The sequence below is a fragment of the Colletes latitarsis genome, chromosome 2, assembly GCF_051014445.1.
Source record: "Colletes latitarsis isolate SP2378_abdomen chromosome 2, iyColLati1, whole genome shotgun sequence".
NCBI lineage: Eukaryota > Metazoa > Arthropoda > Insecta > Hymenoptera > Colletidae > Colletes > Colletes latitarsis.
The window spans coordinates 4,827,435-4,845,111 of record NC_135135.1 but is presented as its reverse complement, the minus strand read 5'-3'; the positions used below and the strand labels follow the sequence as shown (position 1 = coordinate 4,845,111).

General features: G+C 35.4%; 1 protein-coding gene across 1 annotated transcript; it reads right to left on the bottom strand.

Moving 5' to 3' along the window:
• Nucleotides 1–1,719: 1,719 nt before the first annotated feature.
• Nucleotides 1,720–5,129, bottom strand: LOC143347077 (uncharacterized). Its single transcript, XM_076775957.1, has 4 exons — nucleotides 5,106–5,129; nucleotides 4,999–5,064; nucleotides 2,566–2,694; nucleotides 1,720–2,494 (listed from the first exon to the last, which is right to left on the bottom strand). Exons 1-4 carry the CDS (start codon nucleotides 5,127–5,129, stop codon nucleotides 1,742–1,744), a joined length of 972 nt encoding a protein of 323 aa, XP_076632072.1. The 3' UTR covers nucleotides 1,720–1,741.
• Nucleotides 5,130–17,677: the final 12,548 nt, after the last annotated feature.

Genomic DNA, 17,677 nt, shown 5'->3' with positions numbered 1-17,677 from the left:
ATGATTTGAGAACTTACAAGTCTGAGCATTAAATTCTAAATAGCTTATTTACGACTGACAATTACTCGTTCCTTATTTCGTATGTCGACAAGTCACCTAAAAAGCAACCGTCTAGACCAGAATACTGCTTTAGATATGGAAAACTGGGCGTCGCTAAAACGGGAAACGCGAAAACGGCACCTGAATAAAAAGTATCGTTTCACGAAAAAATGTAACAAATTTACAATAGGAAATTGTTCCGTTGAATGTGGCTAGTAGAGTATAAGTTGCTCGACGAGTGTAACTAAATAACATTCCATGACTGAAAATGTTTCGCACAAAGTGTATGGCTTGGCTTGAAGAGGATTAACGGTCAAAAGAAACGAACAGAATCCCTTGCGTCAAACAAATGAAAAACAGAGTTACGCTCGATAACAAGAAACGGTGTGGTGAGTTGAGAAATAATTAAAAAGCTTAGCGGGGAAGCTTTATCTTGTGACGTGTATGCCTGACGCGTGCGTGTACTTCTTACGGAAAAAAACGAATTGCACTCAAAAAGGGAGGAAAGAGCCGAAAAGCATGGCTGAAAGAGGCAGGAACGAGGAACCACCGCGAAATGCTCGCGCTAAACTACAGAGGAAACAAAAGATGCCGCCGGCGAATTAAGAACGATATTTTAACGCTCGACTTAATTGCATTAAACCGGGACCGAGAGAGAACACGAGCAACGGAAAAGGACGGAGGGAAAACGGTGGGGCGTGGACAGAGAGGGGATTGAAGAAGGCTGTCAAGAAAAAACAAGAAAACAGGGAGTAAAGGCGAAAATGGTGGGGAAAGGGACGCGGGTCAACCTTCATGGTTGTTCTATTCACCGATTGGATGTGCCATGGTAATACGTCGGATTTTCAAAGTGCTCCTCGTTGCGACGGCGCCGTACCCTTTGAGCCGAAACAAAGAGAGTGCTCGCTTTTTTCGCGAAGTGGTCGGGGCGAGAGGCAGAACGGAAGAAACGGATTATGTTTTAGACCTCGAATGGAAGACCGAGGGAGAAGAGAAATTACGAGGAGCACCGAACGAACTACGAACCGGAGGAATCGGGGAAGGAAAGACGAAGAAAGAATGTTGTCGAAACCACACGAGATATTTCGAGTAAAAGAGTTTTCTTGTACCTTTTCACTGCTTTTTTCACCAATGTGTCACGCGGTTGCGATACCCTCCAAGTTTTCTTTTTAAACATTGGCCCGATTAAATCTTCAGTCGATTTTTTAGGGGATGTTCAATAATATGAAGCTTCTTTCTTCGAATTTGTGTATTTTTATAAGATTCTATATAATTCGTATATGATTTTGTACCGTAAGAGCCCCTTCACACGACGATACCGTATATGAGATACATGTCGAAACCTTTTATCTCATTGTCGACGTTCATATCGAGTTTACGTGTACCTATGATCGGTATCCAATCGTATTTGTATCGCATACTAGTATCGTCGAGTGTAAGAGCTCTAACTTGGTTCCAAAAGAGGTCCAACACTTTCACTGTCCACATAGCAAAACAAACACCTACCAAAGACATCTAGAAAAAAATTAAACAAATAAACAACAGCTACACACACACACGCCAAAATCCACTTCCTCGAAACCGAAGAAAACAAAATTGTAACTCTCCTAGAAGATATTGCTAATACCTTGGCAGAGAAATTCAAATTAAATCCAAGTAACGTTAAGTTTTAGATCAGTGGACAAGAAACGTGTTAATTGCTCTAATTAAATTTTTCCTCGGAGGCTACGTATGTCTGCGATTCCGAATTCGACTCCGCGGTCGAATGAATAGTTCTCTTATGATGGTCCAGCGTAAACGGGCCTTCGAAATCTTTTTGGCATATTTTACAAAAAAATTGATCATCGATGTCGTGACTCTTCAGATGGTTGTTCAGGCAATCTTTCCGCGTGAAGGTCTTTTTGCACATCGTGCACCAGAATTTGTTGGGATTCACGTGGACCGTGTTGTGCCTGGTTAAGTTGTCTATCCTGGTATATTTCTTTCTGCAGATGGTACAACTATATTTAGCCTTCTCGGAGTGACATTTCTGATGGTACTTCAGATACCGCTTATACGCAAACGTTTTGTTGCACGCGCAACAAACAATCTGATTTGACGCGTCTTTTTTCACGTCCATATGATCGGCCAGTTCGTCGCTATTAACGAATTCCTGTTTGCAAAACTGACACTCGTACCTTCTCAATTTTGTATCCTTGCGTATTATACCGAGAAACGTCGGGTCTGTCAAGAATTTATAAAGCAGTGAATCACTGCGTTTGTCGTCGCATTCTTCGTTAGTATTCGATATGTCATTTTCATGTTGCTCCTTTTTGCATAAATTAACAGCTTCGACCGGTGTATAATCATCGTGGTCACGAGCATTTGAATTATTCGTGCACGATTCTGTGGGATCCGTACTCGAAGGACCGACTAGAGTACAGCAATGTACTTCGTTTATATGTGACGAACAAATCTAAAATACATATTCAAACGTTAAGTATTGAAACACGTAGAGAAAAATAATTAACTGCAATTAGGGTTTACGTTATTGTTGTCGTTGCAGCAATCAGTTTCTTCGGAACCCTCGTCCGAAAGTGACTCGGAATACTGACAACACGATGATAGACCAGCTATCGAGCAGCAATTCCATGAATCTTTTTCAGACACAACGGTCTAAAACAAATTTTAATTATTCGGAAAACAGAATCAGAGAATTCAAAATTAAAATACATTCTATACAAATATTAAATGTTTACAGCTGTTCCATTAAAATAGGCATTCTACGACTATCCTAATTTAAAAATTAACAGAAAATAAATTTAATCTTTCATTGAACCTTGTGCCATCATTCCATAATAATATATAATAGAATATACATTTTTCGGTTAAATTTATTTTTATTTATAAAAAGGAATAATCAAAACAATCGGATAAACTTGATACAGGAGAAACTTTCATTGAATTTATCTATCAGTAATAATTGTACACAATAGTAACACTGCAAACAGTAATGACTCTCCAAGTTTGTTCTGCTTAGTAATATATAGAAACAATTAAATATATTTGAATCAACCGAGGTTTGTTTGCACTGTATATTATTTTATCAAAATTCAAAGACAAAAATAATAAATATACTATGATCAACAACAGCGGAGTAGTTAGCTATTTATCGTTATAGAAGCAGGAAAATTTTCTGAGAAATTAGCCATGTTATATTATACAAGATGATTTACACAACTGTAACAACCTATATTTTTGTTTTGGTTTAAGTTAATAAAAAATGTTAGAGGAAAAAGATGAAAGATCTTAAAGGGTTCATAAGGCAGCGAAAATAGTTTTCCTGTAGGTGAACGCGTAACGATCTTATTAAAATTATGGACGTTTCTTTTTAATGAAAACCTACATTTTTGTTCCCACAGGACGAATCTTCTCCTTATTTTGCGTAAAACAGTGTTAGGATAACATTATCGAAAAATGAATAGTTTACAAGATTTATTGAAAAAATGTCTTTATTGAAGCAAATACAAAAAAACATCTTTTTTATGGGGGTAGATACAGAATAAGGTATAAACGCGTTTTATTAATTCAGTAGAGAATCTAAAAGAAAATATTACAATCTATTGCAGAACAATAACCACATAGCTTAATTTGATAATGAAAACGATTAAATAGCATTAAGCAAAATGCTTGAAACGTGGTGGAAACGTGTTTGACAAAACATTTTGTCAAACAATCTTGTAAAATACTCATTTTTCGATAATGTTACCCCAACACTTTTTTTACACAGAATAAAGAGAATATTCGGTATGTGTGAAAAAAATGTATAAATAGATATTCGGTAAAAACAACGTCCATGACCTTTATATAACTGTTACGCGGCCACCTACGTGAATACTATTCACATTACCTTATGGCCCCTTTAAGACCTTTCATCTTTCTCCTTTAACATCTTGTATTAACTCGAACCAAAGCAAAGATATAGCTTGTTACAATTGCGTAAATCACCCTGTATAATAAAACGATATACAAAAGAGGGTCATTTATGGACTAGACTAAAGTGTAAACAAAATAAGAAATGAACAATGTATTTCTACAAAAATTGGGTATAATCACAATAAAAATAAAATGAGCTTTAGATATCTTTTGACGTTGAAAAATATGTAAAGAAACAAACAAGACCATCGATCGCTAAAAAGATTAGTACAGCAAAAAACATAAAAAATGTTACTTTTGGAAAACTGCAGTTTTTACGTATGAATATTCGATACTTTCGATTCTAATGAACAATTAATCGAAGGACTGAGAATTAGTAATATAAATAAAAAAAATAAAAGAGTTACATTATGATTTCGTGCACAAACGACAATTTTCTTTTAATATACAAAAAATACTCAGTATTTCGTATGAGTTTGATAAACAAAAGAAATGAGATTATAATATTATAAGCAAGGAAAGCCCCAAACAATTTCTTGAACAAGGAAAAAGGATTTTGCAAAAATTTAGTGAAATCAGTTTCTTGACGACAGAAATGTATTGAAATTAATCGTGGCTTGCCTATAGAATGTTAATATAATTTATATTCTTATTGCCAAAATATGTATATTTCATTGTATCTGTACAATTTTTAGTGACAACCAAGTTCTACGCACAGTTATAAAACTTGCTCCATTTATTTGTCACTAATAAAGTCATGGTTATATTGTTGTTACACAGTAAACACAGATACATATGTTGAACTATTGGAAGGATTTATAGATGACAAAAATCGGTGGACTGCAAACGGAACAATTTTGAACAACACACACTGTATACATAATAATAAATTCGTATGAATGACTTTCTATCGCATCTGTTTATATTTTAGTCGTGATTTTGAGGAACGCGTTACTACCTTTTAACCGATCTATGAACGCGTATGTGAATGAATGCGAATAAGTTACACAACACATAACGAACAGATACTGTCGCGTGTCCTACCTTTTCTTTAGTAGTGAGATCTAATGCTTCCACAGGATCTTTAGATGATTCTTTTGTTTCCTCATCCTTTACATCGAAATTTTCTGATTGCTTCGCTTCCGAATTGCCAGCAGTGCATTCGTCCGATGCATCGTTTTTCTTATGCACTGTCAGATGCCTTGGTACTGTTTTTACTCTCATTTTTATTTGTTATGACGCACCACGCACTAGCTAGAACTTACATCTATTATCAAATTATTAAAATTAGCTTACCTGCGTAATATACATTATAATTTTATAAAACTACGTGTGGGATGTTTCTTTGTAAAAGCATCAATCGAAAACGGTTGAGCAAAAATTATGAAATTTTATAATTACCTTCCAAACATATCCGAGCAAGTTTTAGTAAAAATTTGATTTTAAAATGTTAATTGCTTTCAGACTAAATAATTAAATTTTCTCAAATGACGGACGAAATTTTAAAAATTCTTTACTAAATTCTTTGTTTCATTATTCAATCAGCTCACTATATTTCGAAAATGATTTACATTATCTAAGTGCGATCAATTTTTCAGTTATCCTTATAAATAAAAGTCGGTTGTATCTATGTGTATGTTAAAGCACCACTAAAGAGCGTCTGAAAGGATCACGATGAAACTTGGAACGTGTCCATAGAGTACTTCGACTTAAAATGTAAGCTACATAACATCACAAAATTCTTGTCGGGAGGGGAGTTTTTAGTGCCACCCACAAAAGGGTCATATACGATATCTTGTCTACTGGTGCCTTTATAACACCAAGTAACGTAAGAAAAATCATTGTAAATGGAATTTATGAAACTTTTTGTTCTGAGCTTGAAAGTGACGTCAACTACTTAATGTATGCTGTCTTGTTTACAAAAAAGCATACGTAACAGAAAATATTGGAAATTAAATTTGAAAACATTTTGTTCTATACAAATTTTTGATAGAATCAATAACAATCAAGAAGTTGACTCAAACACTTAACTCTGTTTACTTTTACTCCAAAATTTAAAATAAAAAATGATATATGATATCAAGAAACGTTAAAATACGTTGTGCATTCATACAATCTTTCTCTCCTCGGACAACCTTGGATAATTCATCTAATTTAAAATAAGTTCGACAGGAAACTTCAAAGAATGAATGTCAATTTACACAAATCGATAACTGAATTATTAGTTATTTTTAACAGAAAATATAGTGAATAGTATACCTTGCTGCATATATTAGCTACTTATTTTATCTTTTAACTAATACAAGTTCGCATAAATACACGCGAAACTGTACTTACCCGTATGTTGTATGTAATGCGTACGTGTATCGGAGTGTGAAGATGTTTTTTCATAGAATGAATATTTAAACACTTCATCAGTAACACTATGAATTCGATTTCGATATTTAACGTTATTCGCGTAAACCTGAGGTACACTTTTCACAACGTGTCGATCGTAACTGAGAAGGAACGATGCTTGGTCGACCTTACAGCTAGGTTTACCGGTCGGCCAAACGAAGGATGCTACACGGAGTCATTGAACATAAACCCAAGTTTGCAAACACAGTCCGACCTCCAAGAAATCCGATCTACCATCGACAAATATCATGTTCCTATAAGAGCGATGTTTTTGTACGGCACGCTGAAATACCGACTGTTAACTGATATTTCGGTCACTATTTACCGATTCGCGTATCATTAAATATTTTGTACTTACCTGTCGGTTACTTGACTCTCGGACAACGAACTAAAATATAGAAGAGGTCCGTGGTAATGGCAATGAAATTGCCACAGGTAAAAAAGTAACATGAAAATATTTCGAAAATTAATTTAATAATTTTGTCATGTTGCTTACTTTCGATTTTGATTGTTATTTACTTTCAGTGGTCTTAACTTCTGCAGGATCGAGTTATTTAATATCATTTCTTTTTCATACCTTTTTTCTTTGAAATATTTTTTTCAAAAATTACTTTCTTTACGAAAAGTCTTGCCAAGAAATTGTTCTCAAATCAACCTTTAGAAGAAAATTAAAACAATATTTACAAAGTGCAAATAAAATATAGTATTCCTCTCAGTGCCGTCATAATACGAGGGAAACATTATATATGTAATATTTTATGTTATATTTATAGTCGTTTCGGACACGTAAACAGTATCTAGTTCTCTTTCGATTTTCTGTTGTTATTCCTTTACGTTTTGTTTTTCATCCTGTACTTTCACTCGCATTGATAAAATGCCACAGAAAGTGATTTCGGCAAAAGTTTTTCCTCAATTTTTCGAGAAATATTCCCCTTTTCTTTACTGTCAACAATGTCAGCAGTAACAATATTAAAACATAACTCTATAAAAGAAAGGAGACAGAGTCATGGAATGAAAAATTTATTTTGCAGGTAAAATCTTGTTTTTCGACTACTACGTGCACTAGAAAGGACCACAATTACATGTATGCACATATATGCTTGTGCACGCTATAAAAATGATTTTAGTTTATTAATGTAGATATCTTGAACATTTCATTGCATTAACAATATAACAATTATACTGTTGGGGTATACCATTGATAAGATGCCATGGAAAGCGATTTATGCAAAAGTTTTTTCTCAATTTTTCGAGAAATATTCCCTTTTTCTTTATTGTCAACAATGTCAGCAGTAACAATATTAAAACATAACTCTATAAAAGAAAGGAGACAGAATCATAGAATGAAAAATTTATTTTGCAGGTGAAATCTTGTTTTTCGACTACTACGTGCACTAGAAAGGACCACAATTATATGTATGCACATATATGCTTGTGCACGCTATAAAAATTAATTTAGTTTGTTAATGTAGATATCTCGAACATTTCGTTGTATAAACAATATAATAATTATACCGTTGGGGTATACCATTTTTGCTTATCCCGAGCGCAGAGAATATTCTTTTTCAACAGGGCGAAGGGGAATGCCTTCAAAAATGTTTAGCAATGCTTATTAAAAAATCAACAACGGGAACAATGTTTTTTACGAGATTGAAATGAGCCTGTCAAATCTTACGTTGAAAAATGTTTGCTCCGAGGAAATGGTGGAAGAGTGACGTGGCATAGCCGAACAAAGTAATCATCGTAATCGGAATAAAGAAACGAGCCGTTGAGCGAAAAATAAAAACAGAGTAGGGAGAACGGACAGACAGACAGTCAGAGGGATAGCGATGGGGTCAAACGTAAAATTGGTAAAAGAAGCCTCGATGTTTGGTAGGATGTTTCGGTGTCCCCTCCCTGCACGTCCCGGTCGTTAATACGGCATAAGGAGGAAGCAGGGTTAAGCGAGGGTGAAGCGAGGATTTTTAATTGTAGTTCAGCCCGTATAACCCCGCTCGACCCGCCGGTATTGTCATACCGGAGCAGCGCTTTTCTTTATTTCCCCAGTGGCTGGATGAGGTTATACATTTTTTTAACTACGGCAATGCCTCCGTCTTCTTATTAGCAAAGCTAATTGGAAATACAAATGGTTATTCACGGTAAGAAGGAAGCCTGAAGACCGACTGCGAGGCGAGTACCAACCGATGGAGGGCTTTATGGATGGGCGGTGAGGTACTGGATAGAAGGGGGGGAGGGTACGCTTCCATGTATTAAGCTTGTATTTGCCCTGGATAATTAGGACTTTTTCCCGACCAATTCGGATGAATAATTGATTTTGCTCCAGCCTGCCAGCACACCCCGTCGCTTCTGGACCTCTTCGAATGACAATCACCCGAAGAAAAATACAGATCTTCGGATGAAATATTCAATACGTACTCGATGGGGAAGGGTGAACGCGGAGGAGAAACCGTCTGGGAGTACCATCTGGTTTATTGTTCACCTAAAACATTCAGAATAATACGGTCAATGTCAGTGGTATCGTTGACAAACTTCTCAAACATACTCCAACTTTCGTACATTTTAAATTGTCGAATAAACGTTTTTTGAATTTTCATTAGCGTAAAACGTAACCGTTTATGAATAATACAGTGGAAACTTTATATGTATGTATAAAGTATTACTTTTTTACGTTTGTATCTGAAACAAATCACAAGTTTAAGCTTAAAACTATGGACTCCGTTGTTTCAAAAATACAATAATTGTACGAGTACAAATGCAATCATCTGTCTTTTATAATTAAGCCAATAAGCATGGGAATAATTTTGGTTTCGTCTGATCATTGCGGGAACGAAGAGTTCGAAAGAGTTATTTACCTTTTGAATCTAATTTCTTTTTCTTATCAATATGTTTCTAAATACAAGATTTTAACAAAACGATTTATAGTAAAGAAATCGATGAATTACCACGATAATAAAAGCAGAGAAAAATGGCAGGTGATAAGAAGAATTTGTTATTAAAATTTCGTTGCATTGTATCAAGCAGAACTGTCAAAGAAATAGTCGGTCAAACAGCAATCTCACAAAAGCCCTCTTTCTGCCCCCTTAAGAAGAAACGCCCGCGGGTCTCTGCAACTTTTTTTCATCAGCATTTTACGGTTATATCCGTGCATTAATAATGCACATGCTTAATATAAAAAGAAGCCCACGAGTCTCCGTCTAATAAACTGGAAGAATGCTTTATAACCGGCTGCGGTTTCGGGTCATGAGGAGAGGGTGGCGGAGAGTTTGCTAGAAGCAGGCTAAAGGGGTGGCTTTCTTCTTTATGCCTGCAGAACGACCAATCTCTTCAGCACGCGTCGAACGAAAGTGGCCGAACTTCTCGAGCAACGAAGAGACAAATCGCCACGCGGCGAAACCGCGACTCGTTAAAGGACTTCCCTCCTTTGTTTCCGGCTAAGAAGACAACCACCGGGGAATATATATTTTTGGGGGAGTGTTGACGACGAGAGGGAAGAAGTTGCTGTTCAAACTCACGGAATGTACTTTCTGGACGGGACTCTGCTGTTAAAAGCTTACTGTAAAGGTCGAAAAAGAAAGCTATGTTTGTTAGGGTTTCAATACCTGTCTCTGTAATAATCAATTGTTTTTTGCGTACCAGCCTAACCAATTGCAAACAATCAGGCAGTCAGGCCATAAAAATAATAAAGCCAAGCAACTAGCAACGCGCCAATCACAGACATCGATGAACCTGATTAGCCGCCTCCTATTAATCGTTTTTAGTATTTGAGCAAATACAAAACAAGACTTGCTGATCAAACGATCGTGCAAGTCTCAACAATGTTTGCGATTCTTTTTTAACAAGTACATATACATCATAATCTAATTATTAGTTAACATATCAATGACATGCACCTTTAAGATTACGTCGAAAGAGAATAATTTTATTTTAAGTGTTTCTTTGGCCCTTTTCAGTAATAAAAATGTAGTGCTAGAGATTTTTAAGACTGTATTCTGATTACTTTTACAAAGTATCCCAGTATCGATGATGCAACTGAGAAGGGGATGATTCTACATGGAGAAAACTAATCGAAAATAACGAATAAAATTTGTTCATTCGTGGCATCGTGTTTGAGAAAATCGATTATGAAAATTCATTGTATATGCATGTCATAGAATACTTCTTAAATTATATTTAATCGCATGCGTATCGGATAAATTATAAAATTCAATTATCTTAGAAACGAGACTGAAATGAAAACATTTTATTCTTTATTCTCGGGTTTTTTATTTATGCAACATCATCCCCGTCTCGGTTGTACCATTGATACTAGAACACTCTATAATGCTGCTAGATGGAAAATAATTTTGTCACTAATTAAGAAATATCTAAAGCATTTATAAATTTATAAATGAATAATAGTATACGTATGTACATGTTTACACACTAGATAAACTAAAATTGCCTTATTTTATATTTCCTGTACATACTTCTTATTTATCATTCCTATTTATAGCATGACATTTACATATTTCAAAATGTTTAAAATTATAGATTCTTATCCTAATTCAGAGATAGCTGTCGCTGAAAATAGACCTCCCAGATGAATAAGGTAGGCTGATTCTATCTCTATGATTGTTTGTCTAATATAAAAGAAATCATATAAACTTGTTGCTATTATAGACTGAGACGAATTTTAAGAAAATGCGTTCTCGTGAAATATGAGAAACGATAAGATAAGACACGTGAGATTTTTAAACTGTTACTTAGTACCACAATCAAATTGTAAACAACGAAGTCTATTTTCTCATGTATCTCATACTGTTCATGTAAATATATTAGATTAGAGATATACACAATACAATGGAGCGTATTAGCATACAAATTTTGGACGGTCGTACTTCGTCTTTTGATAACGTATTTGAAAAATAATTTTTATAGCGGGGCAGCGAAATATTTTTCTATCATTTTTGCGCGAAATAAATTATTCATGGCAAGACAGTCATCTCCAGTTATATCGTGACGGTGACGTTCGAATGTAAATCACTTTCAGCCGAGCAATTTTCATATTCATCTTATTCTCGAGTGTCAAATGAATTTTTCGTTCTCCCCGGAGCTGATTTTCGAGTTGCGAGCGAGAGGAGGTGGCGGCAGATAGCGGAGGTGAGACTTTTTGAAAAATATGAGTTTAATAAAGAAGAAAGTATGATGTATGGGCCGCTGCCAAGGGAGAGAACCTACCGGGATCAACCGACTTCGATACCCAGATATTGCATGCGTAATATGTATTATATAAGCAGATGAAGGGAATTGCTACGATATATGTACTGACAAGAAACACTCGCAAACTGCTCAACTCCGATTTTTATGAAACTTTTCAGGTCCGTAGACCAGTCAGGAATTAATAACCACGTTATTGTAACTGCTGAAATTCAACTACAAAACGATAGAAAACAAATACATGTTTATGAAATTAAATTTAATTCAAAACGTAAACGCTTCAAGTCGTCTTCAGCTTGGCAATACGTTATTTATAATATAGAAATAGCAATGATCTCATTCCCCCTTACTATTTTAAGGGTCATAAACAGAAGTTCCTGCTATTTTGTTTCCGTCATTAATGATTCCGTTTTCTGATATGCAAAATTCGGCCGCCCCTATGTCTTAGAAATCACGAAACGAAAAAAACTATTCGAGCAGATAGAGATCTAAGGAAACAGTGCAAATGCTTATACAAACGGTACTATCTTGGAAACGTGTCGTAGCGCAGGCGATATTCAAATGGCATCAATTTCTACGGAATTGCCCCGTATATCCGCCCGCAACCTGGATGCAAGGCCTTTCACTCCCTTCTCGAAGAGGGAGCAAACCGTATTGGCAGATAGCTACAACATCGTTTTACAACCCCTTATCTGAATAAGTTACGGACATCTATTCGCAGTTTCTCTCCTTCGGAACTACGTGTTCGGCAGTGTCATCGATTTCCATGGAAATCCCTCGTTGTTCCTGCTAAAATAGCCTATTCAGGAAAACCGTCTGGAACGAACGATAAAAAACGGACTCTGTATCCACTAGTTCATGGCACAAATTCTCCTCTGCCTTCATGTTTTACTGGTATGACACTGTCCAAACATATATTTCCCTTATTTGTCTAGTAAACAGCAAGCAATCAATTCTTAAAGTTTATAATATTTTCGCGTGTTACTAATCTTATAGTAAAACGTCTGCCGTCCATTTTCTGCAGGGTTCGTGTTCTCATACGGCTGATGCAGATGAATTCAATCGTGTTTTGTTATGTTTCTTTTGATGCTCCGAAAATTGATCGAGTGAATAGGGCATCATCTGGTCTGTTTTATTGCTTACGAAAATTATTTAGTTTTTGAAGCGTGATATACAAAGTGAATCTCGTATCACACCAACATCGAATAATTTGTAAAGTAATTGTTCTGTGAAAAACAAATTTATTTTGTTCAAACAAAAGTTGTATGGTTTTCAGGGGGATATCTTATCGAGATACAGAATTCACCTGAAATTTCTTAAATGTAATGCCCAATATTTCTCCTTAAATTTCGAATCAAATATAATTCTACGTGAAAATATATTGTAACATATGATCTACAATTAATTGGTTACTGTTAATCATAATAACAATAACAATAGTACTTCTGCGGCTTGCTGTATGATTGAATGCTAAGCGTGAGAGAAGGAGCTATGAAAAGGAAAAAGGAGAGAGGAGTGTTTCGTCCTGGGCCTGTTAATGGACTCGTCAATACAAGCAATCCTGTTTTACATTATGAGACATTCGGCAGTTGAACGAGGAGCGTATATATAGGAACGGAAGGTCGGTTGAGCGCTTGTGAGAAAACGGTCCTTCTAGTGGCGAGTACGCGAAGTGTCATATTTTTTCATACAGTAAATTCTTTATAAATTATTTGATATCGTCACATTACGAGACCCACTCTGTACATAAAACCACATTAAAACTGTAGGAACTATCTAAAGTATAGGTATAGAGTACTTCTTTTGCACTTTTATTGAGTTCCAATTAATTGCTTGCAAATTACTAATTTTGGACTTGTACAATTAGTACTCGCTATTGTCGCATTTTGCCTTAATTACGGCCTCTAATAGACGTGGTATGTTATTTATAAGATTTTCCATACAATTTCAATCAATATTTTCAATAGCAGATCTTAAATTATTAAAAACACCCATTTTATTGTCTTGGTCGTTCGACGGAACTGTGAAATCCAATATACACCATAAATTTTGAATTGGATTCATGTCAGAACTTTGTGGCGGCCATTCGACTAATTCCATATTTGAATTTTCTGTTAAAAAATAAATTTTTCTTCTAAATTCAGTTTTACTATTGCCTTTACCAAATTTTTAATTATTATGATACTTATCTGCATTCGTAATCCATCATTTGGTACTATGGTTTCAGTTTCATTGCACGAAAAATGGCCCCACACCACCAAAGAACCGCCATTAAATTTGACTGTGGTTGATGGTTCTAACAAATGATTTCGTATAGGTTTTACTTTTCCTCCCACACTTCTTGCTTTCTTCTAAAATTATATAGGCATGTTATACTTTTTAACAAAAGCTAGACGTTCCTTCAGATTTCTTTTCTAAATATGAGGTTTATGTCTAACACCTACAAGATTTTAGTCCTATCTCGTGCACTTTTCGTTTTGCTGTTTTTGTTGATGTATCTAATCCTAGTGTATTTACGATTTCTCTAAGGCGATTCTTGGACCTCACCGATATTCTCGAACTATTCGATGGTCATTTTGTATAGTAGTACAACGTTTTTGTTCACAGCGTTTTAAATTATCCACATTATCGTGAAATAAATACTTTTTATATCACTTTTTATGTATTTTATCCATTACATTTTTTGATACTTTGTACTTTCAGGCTATAACACGGTAACTTAATTTATTACGATAGTCCGAAAAAATTAAATTACGTATTTCATATAACATTTCTGTAGTTGTTGGTATTTTCATAATGTTTCACACTTAATCTCACTCGAACAAAGTTCGAATAAGCACTGGAGTTCAGTACCTCTGTGTGTAAACATGACCTACATATAACGTTTATACGCATTATTTATTTTACAATAATATGTTAATCGAGTGTCTATTTACTTTTGTCCTATTATAATTGGTTTATTTTATGTTTAAACTCAAGTTGAGTTTGCATAAAGTGTAAATATTAATTTTCATTGTTAATTAAATAATCAACATATTCTAAAGAGAAATAATAAATAAAGCTCAAAGGTATAATATAGATACTAGATTAACTAAATTTCAATGATATCAATTTTCATTGACTGTCCACTTACTTCCACCCCTGACTGTATATCTAAAACTTAACTACCTAAAAATTTTAAAAGATCTAGAATTAGAAATATAATATATGTTTAAGAAATGAATTTAATATTTCTAGCAAGCAAAGATAATTAAAAGCATCTCGACAAAGTATTGTATTCGTAAAATTAAGGGTTAGAAAAATACGTAGGGGATTTTTGTAATATTAATTTTGGTGTGATTGGCGAACATTTGAACTAAAAAGTTCAATTTTATACAAAAAATGAGGCAATCATTTGTCAATAAATAAAGTTAAAATTAACTTATCGAAGATTCCCTACGTATTTCTCTAGCTATACTCATGTAGATTAAGAGAAAATTTTTTGTTTTTTACAGTGGTCTTACCCCTTAACCCAGACCAGGAATGACCTTTTCATAGGTCATCGTATTCGTTTTGAAATACTTTATCAGAATGTAAGTAAAAAAACAGAGATGACCTTCATATCTCCTTGATGCCTCCACCTATCAAAAAACTAGTAACATCGGATAATCAGCCCCTCGATACCAAATAATTATGGCCTGAAGCATTTTTTCCTATCACCAATAGCAGCCAAGTTATTCAGGTTTCAAGTGCCCCACTCTGTATATTTCAACTGTATAATATAAGACATAAAATGCCCCACTGTGCGTCGATACGTGACTGGGTCGGTTCGCGTAGGCGTTATCTAGAGTCGTGTTCGTCAAGTGCACTGCTAAAGTAAAAGTATGTACAGTGCTAGGTAGTCGTCAATGGCGTTTCTTAGCTTATGCATAAAGCTTTTTCGTTACCTTCTTTCGTGTTCCCGTCGAGCCTGCTCCGTTCCCTGTCCCCTTCTCCGTTGGCTTCTCATCTCTCACGATTCCAACCTCCCCCGTTTCATCGAGGCTTCAACCCCTTCATCGACTGGTTGTAGCAGGCAGTGTGTCTCCCTCGCTCGCAAGTGTTTCCGCCAGGATGTATCGCAAAATCTATACCATCAGGGTGCAAGGAGGTGAGACGGGGTGGTGGCAGGGGCACCAGCCAGAGGATGAGACGGAAGAGTGGGCGATGTGGCGGAGGCCAGGGCGGTTTTCGAGAAGGGTGAGCCCCGTCACATTTCACTACAGACTAATAACTTCTGAATATTCATTTCGTGTTTCTCCTTGCCTGCTTGCGTACCCGTAAGCAAGGCTAATGCGACGCTCACAACGCACGCGATTTTCTCTTACCGTAGACCCTTTTTCCCAACATTTTCTTTTTCTTAGTCCCAGGCTTCGGTATTAGAAAGTCTTTAGAAACAATAAACCGTTTCATGATATTAAGTCCCCAATAGAAGACGCAGGTTCTGACATTTCATATTTGATCGTTTAGAGCATTTAGTGCAATTGAAATAAATGGTAACGTACGAAATTACGAAAAATGTAGTTTTATAGAAAAATCGAATGATCCAAAGGTGAGTTTGATAGAAATTTTTGTACAATTACTACTTACCATTCGTTGATCTCATGATTTTAATCGTATTCTCAATTGTGGCAAACAACAGCACGCAACAATCGAAGAAACGTATTCTAAATCATGGATATATCATTTTCATAAGTTTTGTATTTGATATGAAATTAATTTAACTGACGTTTGTTTGTAGCTAGTTGAACGTATCGGTAGATCGAACATTCGAATTGGTAAATTTCGTGTGAGACGAGCTTAAGGAGTACGTAACTCTCCTTCGTCGAAGCGAGAAAAACAGAACAGCTTGAAGGCGAGGGAAAACCGAGAGGCGGTCGTCATGGTAACTATGAATTAAGTAATCAATGAATTATTATTGACATTGATGTTTCCTCCCGACTCCTTGCGATACTTCGAGACATATAAAACGCGTTGCCGATTAATACAGTCGTGAATAAGTTTTACTGAATTAAAAGACGCACAGAGATCCGAGTAATTTCTTTTCGTTTAATAATCGATACAAACGGATATGTAACACGGATAAAATATTAGATCCTGAGCAACGCAAGTTTAATACAGTACGATTTCTAGCTGTTATTTGATTAATTATTTTTACATTAAAACGCTAGTAATGGCCTGATATTAATTAATTACAAGATGCTTGTGCTAACTGTTAATTGTCCGTTCCTCTTCTTTCGTACCCGTCTCTTTTTCTTATCGACAAAGAGTCATAGCTAATTCGAAATGGAACTCGTAGCAAGTGCGATAGGATGCTTGTGTACATGAGGGTGCAGAAGAAAGTCAGGGGTGGCCGGAAGAAAAGCGTGCAGCGGAATGCTTTAGGCCAATAGAAGAGACACCGCGCCTGCTTCAATTCCGCGATCTCTGCGACAAATTAGCACAGACAAATTTCTCCCTTGTCTCGAACCCTCTGTCGTTTCTTCCTTCGTGCGTACTTTGCTGAAATTTCCTCGCGTCCCATCGCTTACCTTAACGAAACATCCGACTCTCTTTCTCGATTCTCTTGATTGAGAAACGTAATTTCCTCTACGACCAATGCCTCGAAGACAACGCCAACAATATATTTCTCAACGACTCGTTTCAATATAATCTTACTTAGATTTCGAAACAGCTTCCCTTTGTGCAAAACCCTTACGCTTACGATTTATTTTCTAGCAAACCTGCCCATTCGAAATTCTGCACACATTTGTTACGAATAAAATTAACATATGTCGCCCACCTTGAAGACTAAACAACCCGAGATAACAGATTTATACATGTGTAATAAAATTCAACGATGCAAACCCAACCTGCTTCAATTTAATTATTCAGAAAGAAACATTTTCAATAGACTCATTTTTTATACATACTAGTTTGTTTAATTTTACACTGTTTGTAATCATGTTCAATAAAATGACAATCGTAAAACCAATATGTGGTATATTATTTGTGATATATTATACATACTAGTTTGTATAATTATATAATATGTGGTATATTATACATACTAGTTTGTATAATTTTACACTGTTTGTAATCATGTACAATAAAATGACAATCGTAAAACCAA